Raw genomic sequence first — 22,044 nt, forward strand, 5'->3', positions numbered from 1 at the left:
TTTCGGCATTCTCCAGCTTTTTCATATGAACTACATTAGCAGCCGGAGAGTGCCGGAAAGACATTAGGAGTAAACAGAATCAAAGTAAAATTGCCGAAAGTCATTACTTCCGAAATACATCCAGGCTATCACCATTATCATCATAATTGATGTGAAATGTACTAAGACGTGTAATGAAAACAAATTAATTACAAAATTAAAATACATTTAAAACATATTTTATTAAGTTGAAAGTTATATAACACAAATAAATACAAATATTAAGATGTTAGATTTCATCAATGTTTCTATTCCTGAACAAAACCAGGTGGATACTGAAGCTGCACGTTGCTAGGACAAACCGGTACTTGGCAGCACTTTCCGGCTGGTGGGGGGTCTAGATGACAGCTCTGGGGTAAAGTCCATTGTAGACAACTGGAAGGAAAAACAATGACTTTCGATCACCATTTCGACGAACATAAGTAAACGCTTTTACTTGAATTTGCTCTTTTAGAAACTTGTAATTTCAAAGTTATTCAACCCGCTCTAGTGTCAGTATCCGCACTATGAGCTTCACTGAATGATTTCAGTTTTGTCAATGTTTGTCTATTCTTAACTTTTTTACGTACAGACACTTAGCAACTAATATATAAGTAAAAGAATTTCCAAAATTTATAAACTGTCATTTCACTCATGCTATTTAAGCACTTTATAAATTATGTTATTTGATATTTAGAAGTATAACTTACAGTGTCTGACATTGGTAGAATCCTGTTTTTCCATCCTGGCAAGTACACTTGTATTTACATCCGTCTCTCCATTGTTCTCCCTCGTGGTAATATTTGCCACCATAGTAGCATGTATTTGCTGTATCTGAAATGGTAAACAATATTTTGTCATGTTAACAAATCTGTTCTCTGACTCTAAAGTAAACATTTATGTTGGGGAATAAAAGTTGCCACCGTAGCGACAAGTCAATGCTGTATCTATATTAACTACAAAATAATATTTGCCTCCGTAGAAGCACGACTACGGTCATACTGACTAAAATTCTTATTTGCCACCAGAATGAAGTGATTTATAATATCTATATATTTCCTTAACTGTTTCCATGTTTTAACATTTTTAATATTATTTGCCATTGAACTGACATGTATTTCTTGTAGCTACATAAACTGTTATGAAATATTTGGCACTCTAGTTATATCTGTTAAAATATAAAATGTATAATATACTTATTCATCATATCCATATATTACACAGCTTTATGAAATCTTTACAAAGATATATATGAATAATTTAAACAAGAAATTTATAGTACGTACTTCCAGGTTGTAGAATTGTTCCTCCACAGTTAGGCTGAGAGCAGCACTCTCCTGGCTTCTTCTCTAACGTGCAGCCGGATGGCAGATTGTTCCATACTGGACATCTGTAATAATAAGGCGATCAACTGATATACTTTCTATTTCAAACTGTGATATACTACTCAAAAGAGGTGATATTGAATACTTTAACGATTATGTAGACAAAATAAAACAACTCATTTTTCAAAAAAATATTTTAACATCAGAAATCTAAATACAAAATAAGTAAAGCTGGAGTACGGATTTAGACCAGTGCCGCCATAGTGGCAGCATCTAACAGTTACAAAATGTACACATCCAGTTCACCAGTCGCTTTCACTACCACAGCATCAAAGAGAGGCACCAAAAATAACTTACAAGTCTTGACATCTGTAGAATCCAGTCCTTGCATCCTCACAAGTACAGTTGTACTGACAACCATCTTGCCAAATATCGCCTTGGTTGTATATTTTGCTCTTGTATATACAGAAACTAGCTGTAAACCAAAATATTGGAATGACAATATTTTGAATATGACACTGTTCATAAGCGGTATATGAATATAGAATATGGACATTTGCAGAAAGCAGAATATTAACAATTCTGAAGGATTTCATGCTGTATGCGAGACTCTTTTCACAGGTTTTCAAAGTCATTTCAAATGTAACTTCAGTTAAGTTTATAATTTAAAAAAAACATAACATACTTATGTGTAACATTTCATTTAGTGAAATAATCCGATAGAAAACGATAATTGGAAAGAAAACAATTTTAAAAGTCCAGACAAGGTCATTCTGACACTGTCTTGCAAAGACTATTTATAACACCATTGATAACAGAAATGTGTTATGCTAAATGAGGTGGGTGATATAATAAACTTGGACAGTCTGTTTGCAGATAAGATGGTAGAAAACTTTCTACTTTTTGGCTACAGGTATTTTCATAATTTGATGTATTTTTAGAATCGATATAATGTATAGCAAAATCGTTTTTTACTCAAATTAATACACTCTAAATCGGTAATATGTTCCCACAATAATTCACTCGCGCTCTGTCCTTGTGAAATTATTCTGGCATGTATAACCTCATTTTCGTGTAATTTACAACTTCAAAACACAATTTTGTCAATACATTATTTCATAAGTAAACTGAATATAAAATGTACACTCACATGTTGATACAAATGTCTGAGATGGTCTAGTTGGACCGCCCGTTCCATTGCCTGAAAATAAACCAAAGATAATCCAAGTAAGAATAAGTATATATCTAAATGAAACTTTGCTGCATATATTACATTACAAAACAACAGTAATATTAAACTCCCTTTTCTTAAAACATCACAAACGTATCCTCGCAAAAACAATGAAAATAAAAGAGGTCAACTAAACATTACATAAATTAGAGGATTTTTTTAACAATGGTTTAAAAAAATCTAATGGGCATCTTTCATTAAAATATTTCATCTTTAGAAAATTACTTCAAATGTATAAATTCTGGATCAAATGTGTTAAACATTTATTACTAAATACGTAAATTAAGTGTGCATATTGAGAACAAGCAGTGGTGCTCCCTTTGGTATCTCCCTACATTTCTTAAGCTATTTCAAACATAAGTCTTATAGTAGTAATCTAACTTTACGAATAAGTCATATTATTGAATAAACTTACAGTTGGGATGAGCCAAAATGGCAAAGACATCACCAGTACCAGCCTGAGCTGAAATTATAATTAAAAATGTGACATATTGTGTGAACTTTCATATTTGCATGTGCAACACTTTATCAAAACTGTACGATGTCTCCCCGGTTCACTCTCCAAGAAAGTGCTCTTTCAGTTATTTTCAAATGCATCTTGATCGAGAGAAGTTTTATTGGTTGTAGCTATAGCTTGGTAGAAAGAAATTCCATCTAATAGAGCTATAAACTGATAGAAAGAAGTTCCATGGGTAAGAGCTTATAGCTTGATAGAGAAATGTTCCATTGATTAGAGCTGTAGATTGAAATTCCCATGATTAAGGCTACCAGTAACCGAGTTACCCTAACCAGTAAAACCACTAATTCACTTACTTGATCCCCACGTGGTCATGGACTGTCCTGGAGCATAGTAAAAGGCAGGTTTCTGGGTTCCTTGTTCAAATGGACAATTATTCTTTGTTGATACCATAATCCAGCCCTGAGAGTTACATCCACTTCCGGAACTACTGGCAAGGAATTCGTGTCCTGTAGCCTGGTCACTGAAAGACAAATTACGAAATATCAATAATTTTTAATCGATGCACAGAATCTAACAAACATCAAAAAATAGTATTACTTCTACTGTTTGTGCAACCCCTAATTTATCAAAGAAGAAGATTGCTAAAGCTATTGTCTTTACACCAAAGTTGCGTTAATATAAGTTCTAATGTGAGAAATAATCAATGTTTGAATTTCTGCTGAAATATATGTACATACCCTAATAAACTAAAGATGTTCTTAGGTGCATATCGGATGTCTGTCCATGTGGATGAAATAATTTTGTCTGGATTAAACCAACTCTCTTTGTCAGAGCCAGTAGCATCAAAGATGATGTTTGCCTTCTCTACACCTTTGTTGAAGATTGCGACTTTCACCTGAAATATCATTGGAATGTTTTTATTTACAAATTATGTGTTCATGTTATACAGTGATGTCTCTCACTGCAAACAATTTAATCACTGAATGTTACATAAATCATCAACTACATGAGACAGATTTTCTGCAGCCCAGAGGGCTTTATTTTTATTGCGATTGACCTTTATAACCAAAATAGAGCGGCTTTCATTAGCAGTAGAACTGGCATTCAGAATAATTGGGAAGAAAGACCTTCAAAACTATGAAGTTCTTAAGCAATACAAAGGTAAATAAAAATAATCAGAAAGGTTCTCCTCTACTACTTATTCAGCGTTTTGTAGGGAAGCACTTAGCTCTCTGAAATCTACTGCTTTGTAAATATATTATTCTGATACACAATGAACCAGGTACATGTACCAGTACACTGCCCTAGACTGACTTTGCAGTTAATTTCTGTATAATTGTAATGAAATTACAGAAAAAAGACTTGACAAAAACTATTTTGAACTAAAAAAAAACAGGAATGTGACATAAATAGACTAGAGCATAAATAAATTAAATAAGACTTTGATTTCATCAAGATCAAATTACTGAGAATCTATTTGCTCTGTAATAAATACCTTGTCAATACATAGACTGTTCCAGTAATTGGACAGGTCAGGTTTGTAATGTCCTGCATATGTGCTAGTTAGATACATGGCTTCTGGTACATTTGGATTCATGGTTCCAGTTCCATGCCAGAGGTTGTATAGGTCACCCGGTACACCTGCTACACCCTTCATCATGATCATCCAGTCTGAACAGAAAGTAAAGAAGATGAAGTAGTCTTTATTAGCATTTAGCATGTCATTTCATGCTTGACAGAAAAATGTCGTGATTCTTTCATCTAATATGAGTAACAACAGTTTTCTGTTCAATGCATGATTTGTCAATCAGAGCTGTATGCAAGCTTTCCCTTACACAAACCAATCTGTTATTCTCCTTCTTCCATTTTATGCTTAAATTTCATCCAAGACAAATCCATTAGTGGAAAGAAAGGTGTCTGAATTTCTGTTATCTAAAACATTGCAAGCAGTTGCTGACAAAAAAAGTTAAAACAGAGCTGGAGAAAACAAATCTGAGAGCAGTGAAAATAATAAAAATGCATCCGAATGAAATAAATAATAAAATCCATGAAAAGTAGTCCCCCATGAGCTGGATTTAATTAGAAAAATTAGACTTTAATTGAAAGAATGACAGTAAAGGTAAGAATTAGTTAATTAAACTTACTGCTGCTTGGTAACTGTACAGTCATTGTTGTTCCATAGTTTCCTGTGGCACCTGAAATATATCAGATAAATACTGTTATACCACTGTTACACCAAACAATATGAAGAGCATTGAATGAATCTTTGCTATACATGTTCCTACTTTGCTCCAAACAATTTTAATCCATACTGACTGTTAACCAAGTTTCATCTTACCTGATCTGTTAATTCAAGAATATAAGAACTTCAATTATAACATTTAATCAAAAGTAGCTATTACAAATGAAGTTTTAAATTTCTCCTTCACATTCTTGTTAAACCTTCAAGCTGTTTACTTTATACATTTCAACTGGAATGCAAGGGTTGTGGGTTCGAGCCTCAATGAGTTTTTTTTCCAGGAAACAAATTTGAGAATAGTTCAAATAAGCTTGAAGCATTCATCACAAATGAATCAAAACAAATTAGTATAAACTAATATATACATTTTGAATACAAAATTCCCTTACTACATTTGTTGCAGTATTTCTGGCAGTTATCAATAGCCCATTGCTCGTATAAACCCTCACAGGCTGTGTTCTTATCGTATGATGCACAGTTAGACAATTTGTCTGTGCAAGGTTGCAGTGTGTTTGGTGGATAATGGGTTACAAGTGATGGTGGGGCAGTTGCTAAAATTTAAAGAAATTAATAATGAAATACAGGATGATGTTCAGTTAGGCAATTTGTAAATTGTGGGAGCATAACTTATTAGTACTATAAAAATGCTGGTGGAATTTACAACATCAAACTAGCGCTATCGCTGAAGACCAAAGGCTTGTCTGAAGTTAACTTTGATTGCCTTAAAACTGCTTTAAATCAACACAATACAATATAGACTTTATGATATATATGTGAGATATATAAGATGAAATAAATCGAAAAAGATTTAGAAACTAAGAAGCTGTCTGTATCAAAACTATTTGTTAAAGCTAATAACCAATGGTATCAAAAAGAGAAAACTTTAAGTACATACTACAAAGGTTGCATGTTTTCCTGCAGTTCTCTCTGGCCCATGGTTCATATACACCGGTACAGGATGAGGCATCATAAGCATTGCAGTTCTGGAGTTTGTCTGCGCACTGGTAAGTACTGGGGCTCTGGGTATGAGCTAAGAAAATCATATTCATAAATATTCATGCAACACATAGAAAGTACTGGGTATATTATTTTACTACACTGAGATTAAATTTAGCAAACAGTGACCCTAGAATATTTTCTCATTAGCATACTGAATAGGCAGTACCATGTTTTTATAAGAATTACTTATATACTGTGTGCTTAGTGTCGACCGATGTATCATTTTCATTTAGATTTTCCATTTATGAGGCACCACAACTACAGATATGACTGGTTAAAAAAGCGATAGTTACAAGACTGGTTAAAAATGAAAAAAGGAAAACAAAGTTAAGGAGCATTATTTGAATATTGGTAAAAAAATCATCTAAAAGTAGTTTCTAAAGTAAAACATAAGAGAAATACGTACGACACAGGTTACAGTAGGCCTTGCAGTTTTGTTGTGCCCATTTATCATATGGAGCAACGCAGCTTGTCTGTCCGAATGCAGCACAATTGGGGATAGCATCGACACATCCTGAGATTTGTGGAGCAACAGTGTGGATGACTGGTGTAGCAATGGTGGTTTGCATTGGGAAGTTGCAGCGTGGCTCCTGGCAGCATTGGCCTGGTATTGTGACCATGCGACATACTGATGGCATTGATGTGTAAGTTGGACATCTGTTTACACAAAAAAGCTTTATTTATGTTTCTACTAATCAAACATCCATTGTATGGAAATTTCTTATGACTTACAATCTCAATGACTGCTCCCTGAAATGCTAACCAAGGCACAAGCTTATAAAACTGAATACAGAGACCAGTCTCAAAATACTTCATTGCTATTGGTCAATTTCAAAATCCATCAAAATATCAACCAATCAGATGATGGAAGATTTGTGACTGGTCTAAACAGTCAAATTTATGATCTTGAAACCATTTTCATACTGCAGTTAGTGATTGTGTATACAAGCTAATGTTTAAAGCAGTCAAGTGCTACCACAGGTTGGATGTAAATCTGTGACCTCTGAATGCGATCCTCAACTCCTGAATCCATTCCTGTATTTTACATGATCTTGATCAACAATATTATAATTTGATACACCTTAGTTCTAAAGTAAATTTATAATCTATGAAGATATCTAACAAACAGACAAAACCATTAAAGACAAAGTTTTAAAACAAAAACAATTACAACATATGAAGTCATTTTCTAATAAACATTTGAAGCAGGTATATAAAAAACTGGTAATGGAATAAAACTCTAGAACTCATTCTTAGAGACTTAACAGACTTAAATGACACCTCAATTTTCTATGTAATGTGGAATATATCCTTAAAACTGTAAGGAACTGAATAACAAACATTTAGGATGAAATTATTAATGTACATACTTTGGTGAACATGTGTACATGCCATGCTGTGCGTCGGTACATTGACATGAATAGTCACAACCGTCATCCCAGGTCTGTCCCTGGTTGTAAATTCTACCCTTGTAGACACATCTGTCTGTAACAAACAAGTAGAAACAGCATGTAGCATCTGCGCAGTCTGGTCAGGATCAATGCTGTTTGCTAACGGTTTCTCTAATTGCAATAGGCTTTGAAAGGGAACAGCATGGATCCTGACCAGACTGCGCGGATGCACAGGCTGGTCTGGATCAATGCTGGTCGCAAACACACTATGTTGGTTTTCTCATGGTGCTGCTCAACTTCTTTAATACAACATTCATAGCTGGCATGGTATGCCTTCAGTCTGTCAGTTAGTTTTCTTGAATGCCATTTTTTAAAGTAGTTATCTGATGGCAGTTAACTAACATAAAAGCAGTTAATGCAGTTTTAACAGCTTATTTCGAACAGCCGATTTCTGAAAAAAAATTAGTTCTAGGCACAAAGACCTGAAAAGTTCCCAGAAAGACTCAGAGAAAGATGGCAAATGATTTTAGATGTTATGAACTGAACAAATTGAACCAACTAAATTAGAAGATAAAGAAAATGTTTTATTACTTACTTGCATATCCACTTACAGCTGTGGTACCAGAGGTTCCCGTGCTGGGGTTGTATCCTGGTCTGAATCCTCCTGTTCCAACTGGGTATGAGCCATAAACTGGGTAGCCTGTCTGTGGATTGGTCACTGGGTTGAACTTTGTACCATCTGGTTTCATACAAACTGGGTCATCACAGCATTTGCCAACAGCCTTGACTGTGTAACAACCTTGTGGGAGTTGGTACTTGGGGCACCTGTTTAACACAAAAACATTAATTATTAAAAATAATATTCTATCTCCTTATGATATTATATCTACAAAACTATCTTCAAATATGTTTGTCTAAAGACCTCCAAAGTTTATATTTCAAAATATATGCACCTCTAATGGTTAATTGCAGGTTTTGTTGCATGAAAAATTGTTCATTAGTAACTCTTATGGATTTTTTTATTATGCATCATCTATATCAGGTGGCCTTTTTGTACCCAGAATAAAAATATAACATGTGAACTCCCAGAACACTGTTACTGAGACTGTAAAGAATTACTTAAAAAACATGAAGACACCCCTCAACGCCCATGCGTCCCGCTTGTTTTGTCACTATTTTTTGCAAGCAAATAAAGTGCACTTACTGTGGTTTACACTGATAATATCCTGTCTTGCCATCCATACATTCACAGGTATATTCACAACCATCATTCCATGTCTCACCCTGGTTGTACAGGCGGTTCTTGTACACACACTGGCCTGTAAAATCCATTTTTATTTTTAAGTACAGTATCTTATTAAGTGACTGCTACATGTTCGCATTAAAAATGCCTGCAAGCTGTTTTCTAAAATTTAAGTAGAAATATTTTCAGCAGAGTTTTAGAACAAAACAAATAATCACTACCCTAAATATGAAACTCCTTTAAAAAATAAGCAGACATTATCTTAGTATCAAGACTGTTTCCTAAATATGTAAGGATTATTACACCACTTGATAAAGTCAAGAAGAAAATATGTTAACTTTGTTAAATGTTTAAAATTTTGCATTGCACAAAATTTTACAAACTAAAAAATCTGTAATAAGGCATACTTTTACAATCTATTTATAGACTTACTTCTGATGCTTCCAACAGTGGTACCTGGTGGTAGAGCATAACCACTTCCTGGATATTGGCTCTGTCCTCCAATAACAGGCTGGGTACCAGATGGATAAATGACATTAGGATTTCCAGAGTTTGGTGCGGGTGTCATGCCTGGAGCCAGGGTTGGTGCTGGTGTGGGTACCAACATTGGAGATGGTACATAGTTGCCAACCTGTGGGATATTGCAGCTCATAGATTTACAGCACATGCCTGGTACAGTATTCATCTTACAGTAGGATGGAATGTTAGTTGGGTATCTTGGACACCTGAAAATATACAAAAAGTTTCCTGTTTACATAACTGTGCCTAGTCATATGACTTCACTTGAAAAAAAAAAGACAATGCCCTGTGTGCAGTAATACGTAGCTTAAAAGGTAAATCAAGCTTGACCGTACTTTTTATCAATTAATTAATTATTTATTTATTAGTTAATTCAGGTATCTATTGAAATAAGCGATTGACTTACTATTATTATGAAAGTTTAATCACATTCTGATTCATTTTCAAAAGAAAATCACTGGTGACAGTCATATTCCTATGTGTGTTCAATCCTAAATCATAATCATAAGTTTAACATGAGAAACTCATGCACTTACTTGGATGTACATGTATAGAGACCATTTTTAGCATCAGTGCAGGTACATGTATAGGCGCAGCCATCATCCCAGGACTCCCCTTGATTGTGGGTAGTTCCCTTGTAAACACATGCAGCTGAAATAAGCAAGTCCCAAATAGAGTCAATATTTTCCAGAATTTGCAACCGAGTATTATTTATTACACAGCTCACATCTATAATAAATGGTTTTACTTGAAATATTTAACTCTTATCATGCTGGACATGACTGATTAAGCCTTTGCGTGCGACCAGTGTAGATCATGTCAATCTGAACGTTTTAAATTTTGGATTTCAGTATCACGTGTAAGTTTTAAATGTGGTTAACCAAAGTCTGTGAATAACTGGATGTTCTGGATTGTGACACCATAGACATTTGAGCCATGCCATGAGAAAACCAACATAGTGGCTTTGTGACCAGCATGGATCCAGATCAGCCTGCGCATCCTCGCAGTCTGGTCAGGATCCATGCTGTTCGCTAACGGTTTCTCTAATATCAATAGGCTTAGAAAGCGAACAGCATGGATCCTGGCCATTACGCTGGCTTTCTCACGGCGTGGCTCATTTATTGAAATAAGAAGGAGAAATCTTTTGCATAGATCTACTGATACTAGTATAAAATTGAAACCTCTTAATTTTGAAGAGCTTGAAAAGAAGAATATACATTAACATGTAATACTGAAATGCAAAGTTTAAAACATTCAGACTGACATGTAGCAAAATACTCAATTAATTCTATTAATCAATTTCTTATAATAACTTGTAAAGTTTTACTAATATGTAAACATGCATGCACAAGTATTGATATCAAAACCTATTACTGTAAAAGGCACATATTTTCGCTGGGTCAAACTTTCTCCAATTTGAGTACGTTTGCGAGGTTTTATATTCGTGAAATTGTTAAAATGGTATCCTATTACAATTTGAATTATACTTAAGGTATTTACGTGATGACTGATTTTCTCCAGATGTAGGTCCTCGCGAATATAGCAAATATTAAACACTTGTGAAAATTTCTACTTTTACAGTATATTTAATATTGAATCAATAAAAAATGATGACTGAACATACTTCTTGATCCTGTTACGGTTCCTGAACCTGGATTGGGGTTAGAACTGCCAGAAAACTGAGTGTGGGTACCAACTGGTACAACGTTAGAGCCAGATGGTCCTGAAGGCTGGGTACCAGTCGCAGTAACAGGTGAAAGGGTACCAGAACACTGAGGTAGGGCACAGCATTGATCTTTCGGGTCTTTAACCAGATAGCAAGTGCTTGGTAAGTCAGAGTATACTGGGCATCTGTAACATAAATAATAAATAAATAATGAATACTAATGGAGAGTAATAAATTTTTTTATTACTGTATTTCAGTTTGATGCAAAGCTTCCTGTAACTAAATATAAGACTTATTAGATACTGTGTTCGAAAAAATCTTCTTAACTACATGCTACAAAGATGACATTATAGAATATATTTTGAACTCACCTGTCTGTACATCTGTATGAGTTGGTGAGAGGATTTTCACATATACAGTTCTTACAATCATCCTGCCACTGAGAGCCTAGTGGATGGGCTGTCATATCTTTGTATATACACTTGTCTGAAACCAAAGTGGCAAACTCATAATTTTAAAAAAGGAAGATTTACACATCTTTCTAAACCGAGTGAAAAAAATCACAAAGTTACCAATCCTTATACAAACATTCTTCAAAATAAGAGGAAAATGTATTGCTAGAAAAAAAATTCTAGCAGTTGGTCAACATTTCAGAGCAGTAATCTAAATTAATTACAATAAGAAAATATAAATTACTGGTTCTTTTTTCAAATATCAAACATCAAACAAATTTGCTAGGGCAAGTTCATACATGATGTCAACAAATCATAAAGGAGGCTTAAATTACATACTTTCTCCTGCTTTCTCACTAAAAATCTCGTCTCTATTAGCAACAAGACAGGAATTAATGAAAAGCACATTAAGAAATGGGAATTTTCATATTTATTTTAAAACTCAGGAAGTTTCAAGGTAAAAATACTACAACTCTCCAAGTAAAATACATTTTCAATAAATTATCAAATGTTACCTCTATTTCCAGAGATGGAACCTGATGTTGGATTGATTGGTGGGTTTGAGCCAGCTGGTCCAGTGTTGTAGCCTGGCTGGAGAGTGTATGGCGGGTTTGAGCCAGAAGGTCCGGTGTTGTAGCCAGGTTGGTAGGTGTATGGTGGATTTGAACCTGAAGGTCCGGTGTTCATACCTGGTACTCCAGTATAATTTGGAATGGGTGTTGGTACAAACACTCCAGGAGTTGGGACCTGTGAAACATCGCACGAAGCCACCTTGCAGCAAGCGTCCTTTGGATCTTGTTTGTAGGTGCAGAAAGCTGGCAAGTTAATGTACCTTGGGCATCTAAATAATGTAAAAAAACGTTTCTCTATATAGAAGTGCAATGTTAAAAAATTTCAAAATTTTCCAATCAAGTAAGTGGACACAACTCTCGTAAATCTCTCATACGTCAATGCTTCTACTGTGATTATTGTAAAAATTTTAGCAATACTTAGCAGCAAATGAAAAATGCTGAATCACATACTTTTTTCCAGCTGATCATACATGACTGAAAATACAATATGTCTACACAATGTACAAGCTATTAGGTCACCCAAATGTGTAAAAAAAATCCTTAATGAACTTACATCACAAGTTTTTGTATTTCTTGCTGACTATAAATAGAACTAATTTTATTACTGTAGAACCCTTCTAAATCAGACTTCATGTAAAACAAGCAACCATTCAGACTGAACAAATGTCTTAGTCTGGGTCAAGGTTACTTAGTATACTACACCTTACATTTTATATCCACTTACATAGTGCAAATTACACAGAAACTTTATCCCAAAGATTCTTGTGGTATAAACTGTGGGCCATTTTTCAAATTTAAGTTTATTGACATACAGGTTAAGTGTCCTTGCCATACAAATTTAGTGTCCTTGACAGTTTTTGTGTCCTTGACATAGTTTTAGTGTCCTTGACATACATATGTACAGTCATAGAGTCACTGGTGTACAGCTGAAGTGTCTTTGAGATACAGTTTTAGAGTCATTGAGTCTCACCTTTCAGTACATCTGTACTGGCCTCTCAACTGATCCACACATGTACATCGGAACTGACAACCATCATCCCAGGTCTGTCCCTGAGTGTACATCTTACCCTTGTAGACACACACCTCTGAAATTTACATTAGTTTTATATATCAACGTTAAACACTTAAACACATGTGTATGTTATATTATTACATACTCGTTTCTATTCCCCGTTAAGTTACACTGGTACCGGAAACGTCAATATTTTTCCATATACTGACGCCTGAGTTTCATATTGGGTGCGTGACGTAATTCAGTGTTTGTTCTTACACTATTTTTCTGTTTAGTTATTCAGGATACTGAGCATATTTATTATATTTACATATCTATGCGTGTAGATGCGTATGTAATAAAAAGGTTATTATCTCTGCATCGGGAAATATGCACTCGTTCTTCAGCGGAAGAATATTGCGCTCCTAAAGTCGCGCAATATTTCCGCTGAAGAACTCGTGCATATTTCCCGATACAAAGCTAATAACCTATAATTACCGTACACACACTAGCTTTAATATGTATGTTTGCGGTCATCTGTTACAACCCATTTCACTATTTTTCAATGAGTTTCTTTAAAAAAAATGTTAAAAACAAAATACAAAATAAATAAAAAAATGAATAACATTTGCACTAAGAGTTACATGTATATAAATATTTTAAAATAAAGAGATAATTCAAAGTTTTTAGAAAGCAACAAAAGTACATCTTTTCTTCTTCGAAATCAAAAAAAAGATTCAAGGCAATGATGGAAAAAAACATATTTAAATGCTTTTTTAACAGAATCAATTGCTCTTTTTGTTTCCCCTTGACAAAAGTAACTTACTGTTATTTCCTGTTGGTCCAGTTCCGAAGTTGCCTCCAGGATTGTTACTGCTGGAACCTGAGAATACGGCTGGTACATAGGTTGGCATAACAATTATTGGTTTAGGTGTTGTAGAGGGATTTCCAATGCCGGTAACCGATGGATTGGTTCCTGGGTTAAAGATTGCTGGATTCTGTGTTGGAGCTGGTGTAAAGGTGTTACAATCGGGTGCCAGACAGCAGGCATCATTAGGATCGGTGACCAGTTTGCAGTTTGCTGGTAGATTGGTATAGCTTGGACATCTGTAAAAAAAAAAAGTATATAGCACCTTGTTGCTTGTTTCTTCGTGTTTCTGTTTCTGTCATCATTTCAGATAACTAAAAGTGAACTGAGATCCTAGAAAAGCATTGAGCAAAGTGTAAGCAATAATGGGAGATTAAATAACAAATAAAAATGGAGTAATGACAAATGAAAAAGTAGAGATGTAGAGGACAACTGACTCCTGTCACATCATCACAGTCAGCATATGTCATGCCTAGGGATCAAACTTGCTACCCAGGTGACCAGCAAGGTGGGTAATTAACATTAGATTATACCTGTCTGAGCAAGAATAGTATCCAGTAGAGACATCATCGCAGCGACATTTCTTCTGACAACCGTCATCCCATGTCTGGCCTTGCTGATAGTATACTCCCTTATATACACAATAACCTGAATATATATATAACAGCTCTCAATCTAAAATAACCTGACCATTTACATAGATTTCAACTTTAAATAACCTGTATATGTATACACAGCTTTTAACTTAATATCTAACCTGTATATATACACAGCTTTCAACTTAATAAAACCTGTATATTTTATATACACAGCTTTCAAATTTTATATATAACCTGAATATATACAAAGCTTTCAACTAAACATAATCTGAATATATACACTGTTGTCAAATTAAGACCAGACAAAAGCCTCTTTAAGTACAAATTAGAAGAAATGCCCAGATTAGATCTGTCATATTACCTGGGGGTGGTCTTGTGACTGGTTGTGGAGCGAGTGTTGTCTGGCCTGGTAGAGGTGTCACGTATGGGTTAGGTGCTGGTGTTGGAATGCCATGTGGGAATGGAGATGGGTTGACATAGTCACAGTATGGAACCTTGCAGCAAGCATCCTTTGGATCCTGTACCATCACACACTGTGTTGGAACTTGTGGGTAATCAGTACAACTGAAATAAACAAGAAAGCCTTTATCTTTCTGAAAAGCTTTCGAATTAAGAAATCCCTAAAATCACCTACAAAACTATTAGACATTTAGACTATGCTATATACTTCTAGCATTATATTTTTCTAGATGCATGATTTAATGAAATTGAAAAAAAAAACAAGCATCCTTTTACATCTTATCCCTTTAATTACTAGACAATGTAACTGCAGTCTGTAATAATCTCAGACACCCTTTTATACACACACTTTAACAATACAGAAGCAGGTAAATGTTTATGTTCCACAGAGTCTCACCACAAAAAAAAACAGATTATAAATGTTAAGATAAACAATTAATATTTAAGCCTGAAAAATTATGTACAATGACAGAACAAAATAATTTGCATATTCAAGAAAAGATTTACCGTTTAGTGCAAGTGTATTGTCCGGTCATATCATTAACACAGACACAGTGGTAGTCGCATCCATCGTCAAACCTCTGGCCCTTACTGTACACCATACCATTGAAATAACATCCTATAATGAAAGTTAGGATACCAGATAGATATTTGTTCACAGCAGACAGAGTGGTCCATTGGTAACACTGTCTGATTATGGAACCAAAGATTGTGAGTTCGAGCCCATGTTCCTCCAACTAAAAATTACTGACATTAGGATAAGAGTCCCATGTTTGGGTGCTTTATACCTGGCACACTAAAAAAACACTGAAGCTTCTGGAATTAGAGCATCTTCTTTACTTTGCACTATCCTTCAACTAAAAGAACCAACAGTCTTCTGGAGGAGTCACTTAAACGGGCCAAATACCATTAGACCTTTACAGGTAGTCAAAGCTCCATCTCTTATTAATGTATTATTACTGTCAGACCTGTAGGTAAGAAAAAGTTCACCCTGTAACTGATGGCATATACTGTTAGGCCTTTACATGTAATCAGTGCTCCACCATTTGATTAATGTAGTATACTGTTAGACCTGTAAAGGTTGTCAAAGCTCCGCCCCCTAATTGATGCAATTTACGGTCAGACCTGTAAAGGTAGTCAAAGCTCCGCCCCCTAATTGATGCAATTTACTGTCAGACCTGTAAAGGTAGTCAAAGCTCCGCCCACTAATCAATGCAGTTACTGTAAGACCTGTTTAGGCAGTCAAAGCTCCGCCCCCCTAAAAATGAATTATACAGCCTTTGTTTTTCTACAGTATTTACCTGTTCTTGGTTGTGGTGCTTGTGTTGGATTTACTCCTGGCTGTGGTGCAACTGTAGATACTCCTGGTTGTGGTACTGGTGTAGATACTCCTGGTTGTGGTGCTGGTGTGTTCTGTGGGTTGGGGTTGGGATAGGGAGATGGCTGTGTTGGCACTGGGGCTATTCCTGTGACCATTGGTGGTGCTGGTGTGTTGGGGTTTGGTTTCAGGTATCCTGGTGTTGGTGGGATACTTGTTGGGGGTGTTGGGCAAGATGCTACTTTGCAACACGATGGATCCTTTGGATCAGGTACCAGGGTACACGAGGGAGGTAGATTTGGATATTTAGCACACCTGAAAAGAAATAATGTGTGATAATTTTAAAATCTATCAAAGTCTTGCTTAATCTATTCTAGACATTCTTCATGCAAGTTGTGAACAGATGCTGCATTCTTGGGAACATGTTTGTATTTTTCTTTACATTATATCTTGACAACATCTATACTCTTACATAAGAGACAAGACTGATGTGTCGCTAACTTTATAATCTACCCTAGACTGCTTCAAATTAAATTAACTTTAACAAACTAGCAGGAAAATATGTTTTAACATATTGAAAAACCAAATAAAGTTCTCTTTAAGAAAACAGAAATAAAATTGGGTAAACACAGTCCCATCTTTAAAAGCTTTTCATGTTATGGCTAATGTATTATTACACGATAACACAGACCTTTCTTGACATCTGTAATATCCTGTCATTGCATTCTCACATCTACATACAGCATTACAGTCATCATACCACACCTGATCTTGTTTGTACAACTGGTTCTTGTACTGACATACCACTGCAAGTAAAAACAATGTTTAGCAATTGACTGAGGATTGCATATTGACAATATATGAAAATATACCCCCATCCCAACCTCAAGGCAGCAATGCTTTTTTGACAAATTTAAAAAGCCCTAACAATTGTAGAGCATGGTCACCCAAGGAACATTTTTGTGAAATACTTTCCTGCAGAATGCTCATGAATACAGCTGGCAAAATGTAAAAGTAAGAATTTGTTCCGCTTTATGGACGTTTTTGTGTTTCTCCATCACTAGAAAATTGTTCTAAGCTTCTTATACCTTGACTTTGTGTAAATTACATATAACACCTAGGATGATTTAAAAGTTGTATTCAAATTTGCATGACAGTCAACAAATATAAGACAAGTTAAAAATATTTCAAGGGTCATTGTATTCAAACAATTTATTTTTCAACAAAGGAAACTTACTTCTTGGTGCTGGTGTTGGCTGTGGATTACCAGGCTGAGGGGCGACTGTGACCGCTGGGTTTGGTGCCACTGTGGAATGTCCTGGAAGTGGTGTCAGATATGGGTTTGGTGTTAGGTTCGGGTTTGGTGCTGGTGTCTGATTCGGTGCAGGGGTCGGGGCAAAGAACTGACAATATGGTTTCTGACAGCATCTGTCGGCAGGGTCGGATACCATGCTGCACTGGGCGGGTACATTGGGATATCTTGCACATCTTCAAGGGAGAATGAAATTTAAAAATGTTTAAAATACACATAAAAAGAGATATACTTAAACAAAGAAGATATTAAATTATGTTTCATTCACCTTAAGTCATTCAAACCAATATAAAGCCCCCAACCCACCCCACCTAACCAAAAGCACTTTGCGTGAACTTTAACCAATTAGATGACAGAACTTCCACCATAAAATTTTCTTAAAATGAACCATTTTATCATGTTTTTGTTATGTATTTAAGAAGAATCTCTATGCTGAAGTGAATTCATATGTACTGTTTGAAAAATCTGCAGGTTATCAGACAGCAGTAAAATCATAAAGTGTGCCTGAAAACGCTTTCAATAAAACCTATTGTATGTCTACAAAATCAACAGTATTATGGTTATGTAATAGCAGGCAGTTTACCTATTCTCCACAAGTAACTGCCAACTTATCAACATGACTTAGAAGTGGAGGATAATTGATTTTCAGTCACAAAGTCTTTCATCAAATCATCACAGAAAAGATATGCCTCACCCAGGAATCAAACTCAAGACCCCGCGCCTTGTAGATCTGTGCTCTCCCTACTGAGCTAAGCAGGTGGATGTATTTAATTTGGTAAATTTGTACAACATTCAAATGGTTTAGATACATGTCTATACCTCTCAGTACATCTATACTGTCCAGACATACCATCCACACAGATGCATGTGTATGTACATCCATCGTCCCACTTGTCTCCAGTCTTGTAGGTTTTTCCCTGGTACAAGCACATATCTGCAATAGCATGACAATAATATTTGAATTCAATATAAATGTATCATCAGAATATTTAAAAGTTTTCTAGAAATTTAAATAAACAGGGACATTACTGCAAAATCATTTTTATTCGAAGCAACATTATTTCTCTGGAGTTTTTGGCTCTGTCAGTCTACAATATTAATTCCTAATAAATAAAATTCCCATTTATATTTCCTTTACCTTAAAGGCTAAAAGTTCTTTTCAGCTTTAAATAATAAGTTTTGGGGGAAAAAACCAATAAAGAAATCTGCCTCTTTAACACAAGAATCTGAATTAGGCTGTGTTTTATTTACCTCTGGTCCCTGTAAATGGATTGGATGGGTTTGGCTGTGTATGTCCAGTGATTGTGCCTGGTACTCCTGTAATAATGGTGCTGTTTGGATTTGTTGATGGGTTCACTGGTTGACACTGTGGTACTCGGCAGCAAGAATCTCTAGGATCTGTCACCATGGTGCAGCCAGGTTGAAGTGCTGGGTAGGTTGGGCATCTAGAAAGTAAATTAACTCAACTTGTAGGAGATCTGCTATCTTCTGTTTTCTTTACTTTTATTTGATTATGCAAAATTGAATGAAATATTAACTAAATTGTGCACATCATATGAAACAGAATGAGCCAATACCAAACACAGATGAGTCAAAATACATAAACAAGGGCCAATATGAAAAAATCGGGAAAATACAAGAAAATATGGCCAAAAATGGGATTAATCGTGAGGGCATATTACGCAGAGGTGTTAACATAGTAAAATTATCATTAATCAAGTGATTTCATATTCTGAGGATGTACTGCAAAACTAGCCTATGCATATATAAATACAGAAACAGAAATACTAGCTTTGCATTTAGTCCTCGATTTGCTTCATTATTTTTCCTCTTATAAACTTCGGGCTTGGGCCAATACAACAACACTATAGTAAAGGATTTCAAAGATTCTGATAGAATGTGAAAGTGCTGCAATATATGTTAACAAAGACTGAACACATATTCCTACTACATCAGTCTTTCTTTGTATAATCCCTGGTTTAAAGAATATTTAAATTATAATTTGCTTCAATTCTGAAAATTCATGCTTAAAACAGACAAACTATTTCATTTCTTCGAATTTCACCTGATTTACAGTGAAACAGATTGTTTGTATTACCTATCATCACAAACCACGCTGTTTAACATTGTGTCTTCACATCTGCAGACTTTGTCACAACCATCATTGAAGGTCTCTCCCTTCCTGAGTGGAACACCCTTGTATACACAGAAATCTGAAATATATGCATTATATTACATTAAATAATTCTATGCCAGTGACTTAGTCAGTGCCTTGGGTTTTAAGACCCTAAAATAATTACATCAGAATGAAGTTTAATGCTAATAAATGTACAAAATGTACTCTTCCTGTGTGGAGGTAATAAAGAATTCTATAACTTTACAATATCTTTTTAATTAACATAATTAGCATTATAAATAATCCATTAGTTTGAACAGTGACGATCCTTTCAAAATAAATGTTAATTATTCGACTTTTCAAAATAAAAATATATATAATTACGTCAAAAAAAGTACCTTGTCTATTTTTTTTAAGTTTTCCCGAATTTGTTTTACACATACCAACTAAATCTTAAATGCTTACTTGTTGAGGGTGTCTGGTATGGGTTGGGGTTTGGTGCAACAGTGCTGACTCCTGGTACAGGGGCCAGGGTGACCTGAGGTGCTGGTGTAGAACAATCCGGCTTCTGGCAGCATGGGTTCACTGGATCTCTTACAAGTCTACACTGTGGTGGCAGACCTGGGTATCTTGGGCAGCTAAACATATTAGAATACTTAAATTCAGTTTACTCAATACACATTCTACACAGACATATATATATATTCATACTGACACAATTTTTTCCGAAACTATGTTCCTATTATTATACTAGTGCTTACTTCTAGGGGGCACAACTCTTCAAAGAAATCCATCCACAACATCATGATGAAGATTTTGAATACTATAATTGGCACTTCTGTCTAGTTTATGGGACCAATAATATATTCCTACCAAGAACTGTTCCTAGCAATCTTATTTCCTTATGAAGTACTGTAGATTTTGTAATTTTTGTGCAGTCTTTATTTAGCAAGTTTTTCTCAAAGTGTAAACAATTTTTGAAATGTAAATGTTTTTTTATGATTTTAAACCAATACAAATACATATATGCTTACACATCCGTGCATGTGTATTTTCCGTGCATAGCATCATCACACGTACAATCATACTGGCAACCATCTCTCCATGTCTGGCCTTGTGTATATATACTGCCCTTGTACACGCATATTTCTGAAACAAACGTAAAAATCTAATTTTAAGACCAATTAATATTTATGGACCAAAACCATTCTAGGGAAGATAATTAAATTACTCATCATCTAGATATCTTTTCTAATAATGCATAATCAAATATTTTTTTTATTTCAACAAGCCAACCTATTTAAATTATTTTCAAATGCAAGAAAAGGATCAAGCCTATCATGCTGTTTACACAGCACACAGTTCTCAGTACCGAAATATAAATATATACAATTAACAAAAATGACTTGAACTTACTTGGTGCAGGTGTTGGTGCCTGAGTGGGGTTGACATTAGGGTTTGGTGCCACTGTGCTGACTCCTGGTATAGGTGCTAGTGTGGATTGTCCTGGCATTGGTGGGTTCAAGGTTGGATTGAGACCTTCAAAATACTGATTTTGATAAGAAAACAAAAAAAATAATACATACCTATAAGAAAGCTTTTAGTACTAAAAATTTTACTTGCATTTTAAGACCATTATAACTGTCTTTCAAATATTTCGATTTTAAGGATAACCAAGAGCTTTACTGTAAATTAAACAAATGGTGAAGAATATATTCAAAGCAAATCAATAACAATCCATTCAAAAGCACATTACGTACAGTCTGTTATATTTGTTATTTTACATTTAAATAAATTCTAAAGTCTGAAGTAGTTTCTATATTTGGTACATTAACATCACTCAATTTGCAACAAACCATTTATTACAAATTCTCATCTTACCTGGAGCTGGTGTCATGTTGGGAGCGGGTGTGGGGATTGGACCACCTCCAGTGTGTATACCTGTGAAATATAACATGTACCAATATTTAGAATAATAAAAAATAAGGCCAATACATAAAATTCCTAGTTAATGTTACATGTTAAAAATATCTGACTAAACAGATGGTTAAATAGGGTAAGCTGAGGTATGATTTTATACAGTCAAACTTCGCTTGCTCGAACTTGGATAATTTGAGCACTGCCCCTCACTCGAACTCATTGTCAGGTCCTGACAAAGTCCCTGTATAATGTATATTGTTCGATGGTTTAAACTACATATAACTCGGACAAATTTTGTCGGTTCCATCAAGTTCCGTAGAATCTATTTACAGTACAACATTGCTGG

General features: G+C 35.0%; 1 protein-coding gene across 1 annotated transcript in view; it reads right to left on the reverse strand.

The window, feature by feature from the left end:
• Nucleotides 1-202: 202 nt before the first annotated feature.
• The window catches only part of LOC123549885 (uncharacterized), a 61,116-nt gene continuing 39,274 nt past the window's right edge, over nt 203-22,044 (reverse strand). The window contains exons 52-87 of the mRNA XM_053546526.1: nt 21,660-21,719; nt 21,195-21,317; nt 20,813-20,927; nt 20,244-20,416; nt 19,761-19,875; nt 18,914-19,107; nt 18,482-18,596; nt 17,588-17,838; nt 17,042-17,156; nt 16,334-16,665; nt 15,540-15,651; nt 14,935-15,137; nt 14,508-14,622; nt 13,933-14,213; nt 13,086-13,200; nt 12,059-12,384; nt 11,463-11,577; nt 11,050-11,276; nt 9,962-10,076; nt 9,339-9,631; nt 8,868-8,982; nt 8,259-8,488; nt 7,643-7,757; nt 6,679-6,929; nt 6,169-6,303; nt 5,663-5,824; nt 5,179-5,229; nt 4,530-4,705; nt 3,772-3,929; nt 3,388-3,554; nt 2,990-3,037; nt 2,494-2,544; nt 1,701-1,818; nt 1,305-1,408; nt 729-852; nt 203-414 (exon numbers count right to left, since the gene is read on the reverse strand). Of these exons, the coding sequence (XP_053402501.1) occupies nt 288-414; nt 729-852; nt 1,305-1,408; nt 1,701-1,818; nt 2,494-2,544; nt 2,990-3,037; nt 3,388-3,554; nt 3,772-3,929; nt 4,530-4,705; nt 5,179-5,229; nt 5,663-5,824; nt 6,169-6,303; nt 6,679-6,929; nt 7,643-7,757; nt 8,259-8,488; nt 8,868-8,982; nt 9,339-9,631; nt 9,962-10,076; nt 11,050-11,276; nt 11,463-11,577; nt 12,059-12,384; nt 13,086-13,200; nt 13,933-14,213; nt 14,508-14,622; nt 14,935-15,137; nt 15,540-15,651; nt 16,334-16,665; nt 17,042-17,156; nt 17,588-17,838; nt 18,482-18,596; nt 18,914-19,107; nt 19,761-19,875; nt 20,244-20,416; nt 20,813-20,927; nt 21,195-21,317; nt 21,660-21,719 (5,627 nt within the window). The 3' untranslated portion in view covers nt 203-287. The remainder of the gene's footprint in view (nt 415-728; nt 853-1,304; nt 1,409-1,700; nt 1,819-2,493; nt 2,545-2,989; nt 3,038-3,387; nt 3,555-3,771; nt 3,930-4,529; nt 4,706-5,178; nt 5,230-5,662; nt 5,825-6,168; nt 6,304-6,678; nt 6,930-7,642; nt 7,758-8,258; nt 8,489-8,867; nt 8,983-9,338; nt 9,632-9,961; nt 10,077-11,049; nt 11,277-11,462; nt 11,578-12,058; nt 12,385-13,085; nt 13,201-13,932; nt 14,214-14,507; nt 14,623-14,934; nt 15,138-15,539; nt 15,652-16,333; nt 16,666-17,041; nt 17,157-17,587; nt 17,839-18,481; nt 18,597-18,913; nt 19,108-19,760; nt 19,876-20,243; nt 20,417-20,812; nt 20,928-21,194; nt 21,318-21,659; nt 21,720-22,044) is intronic.

The sequence above is a fragment of the Mercenaria mercenaria genome, chromosome 6 (assembly GCF_021730395.1).
Source record: "Mercenaria mercenaria strain notata chromosome 6, MADL_Memer_1, whole genome shotgun sequence".
Taxonomy (NCBI): Eukaryota; Metazoa; Mollusca; class Bivalvia; order Venerida; family Veneridae; genus Mercenaria; species Mercenaria mercenaria.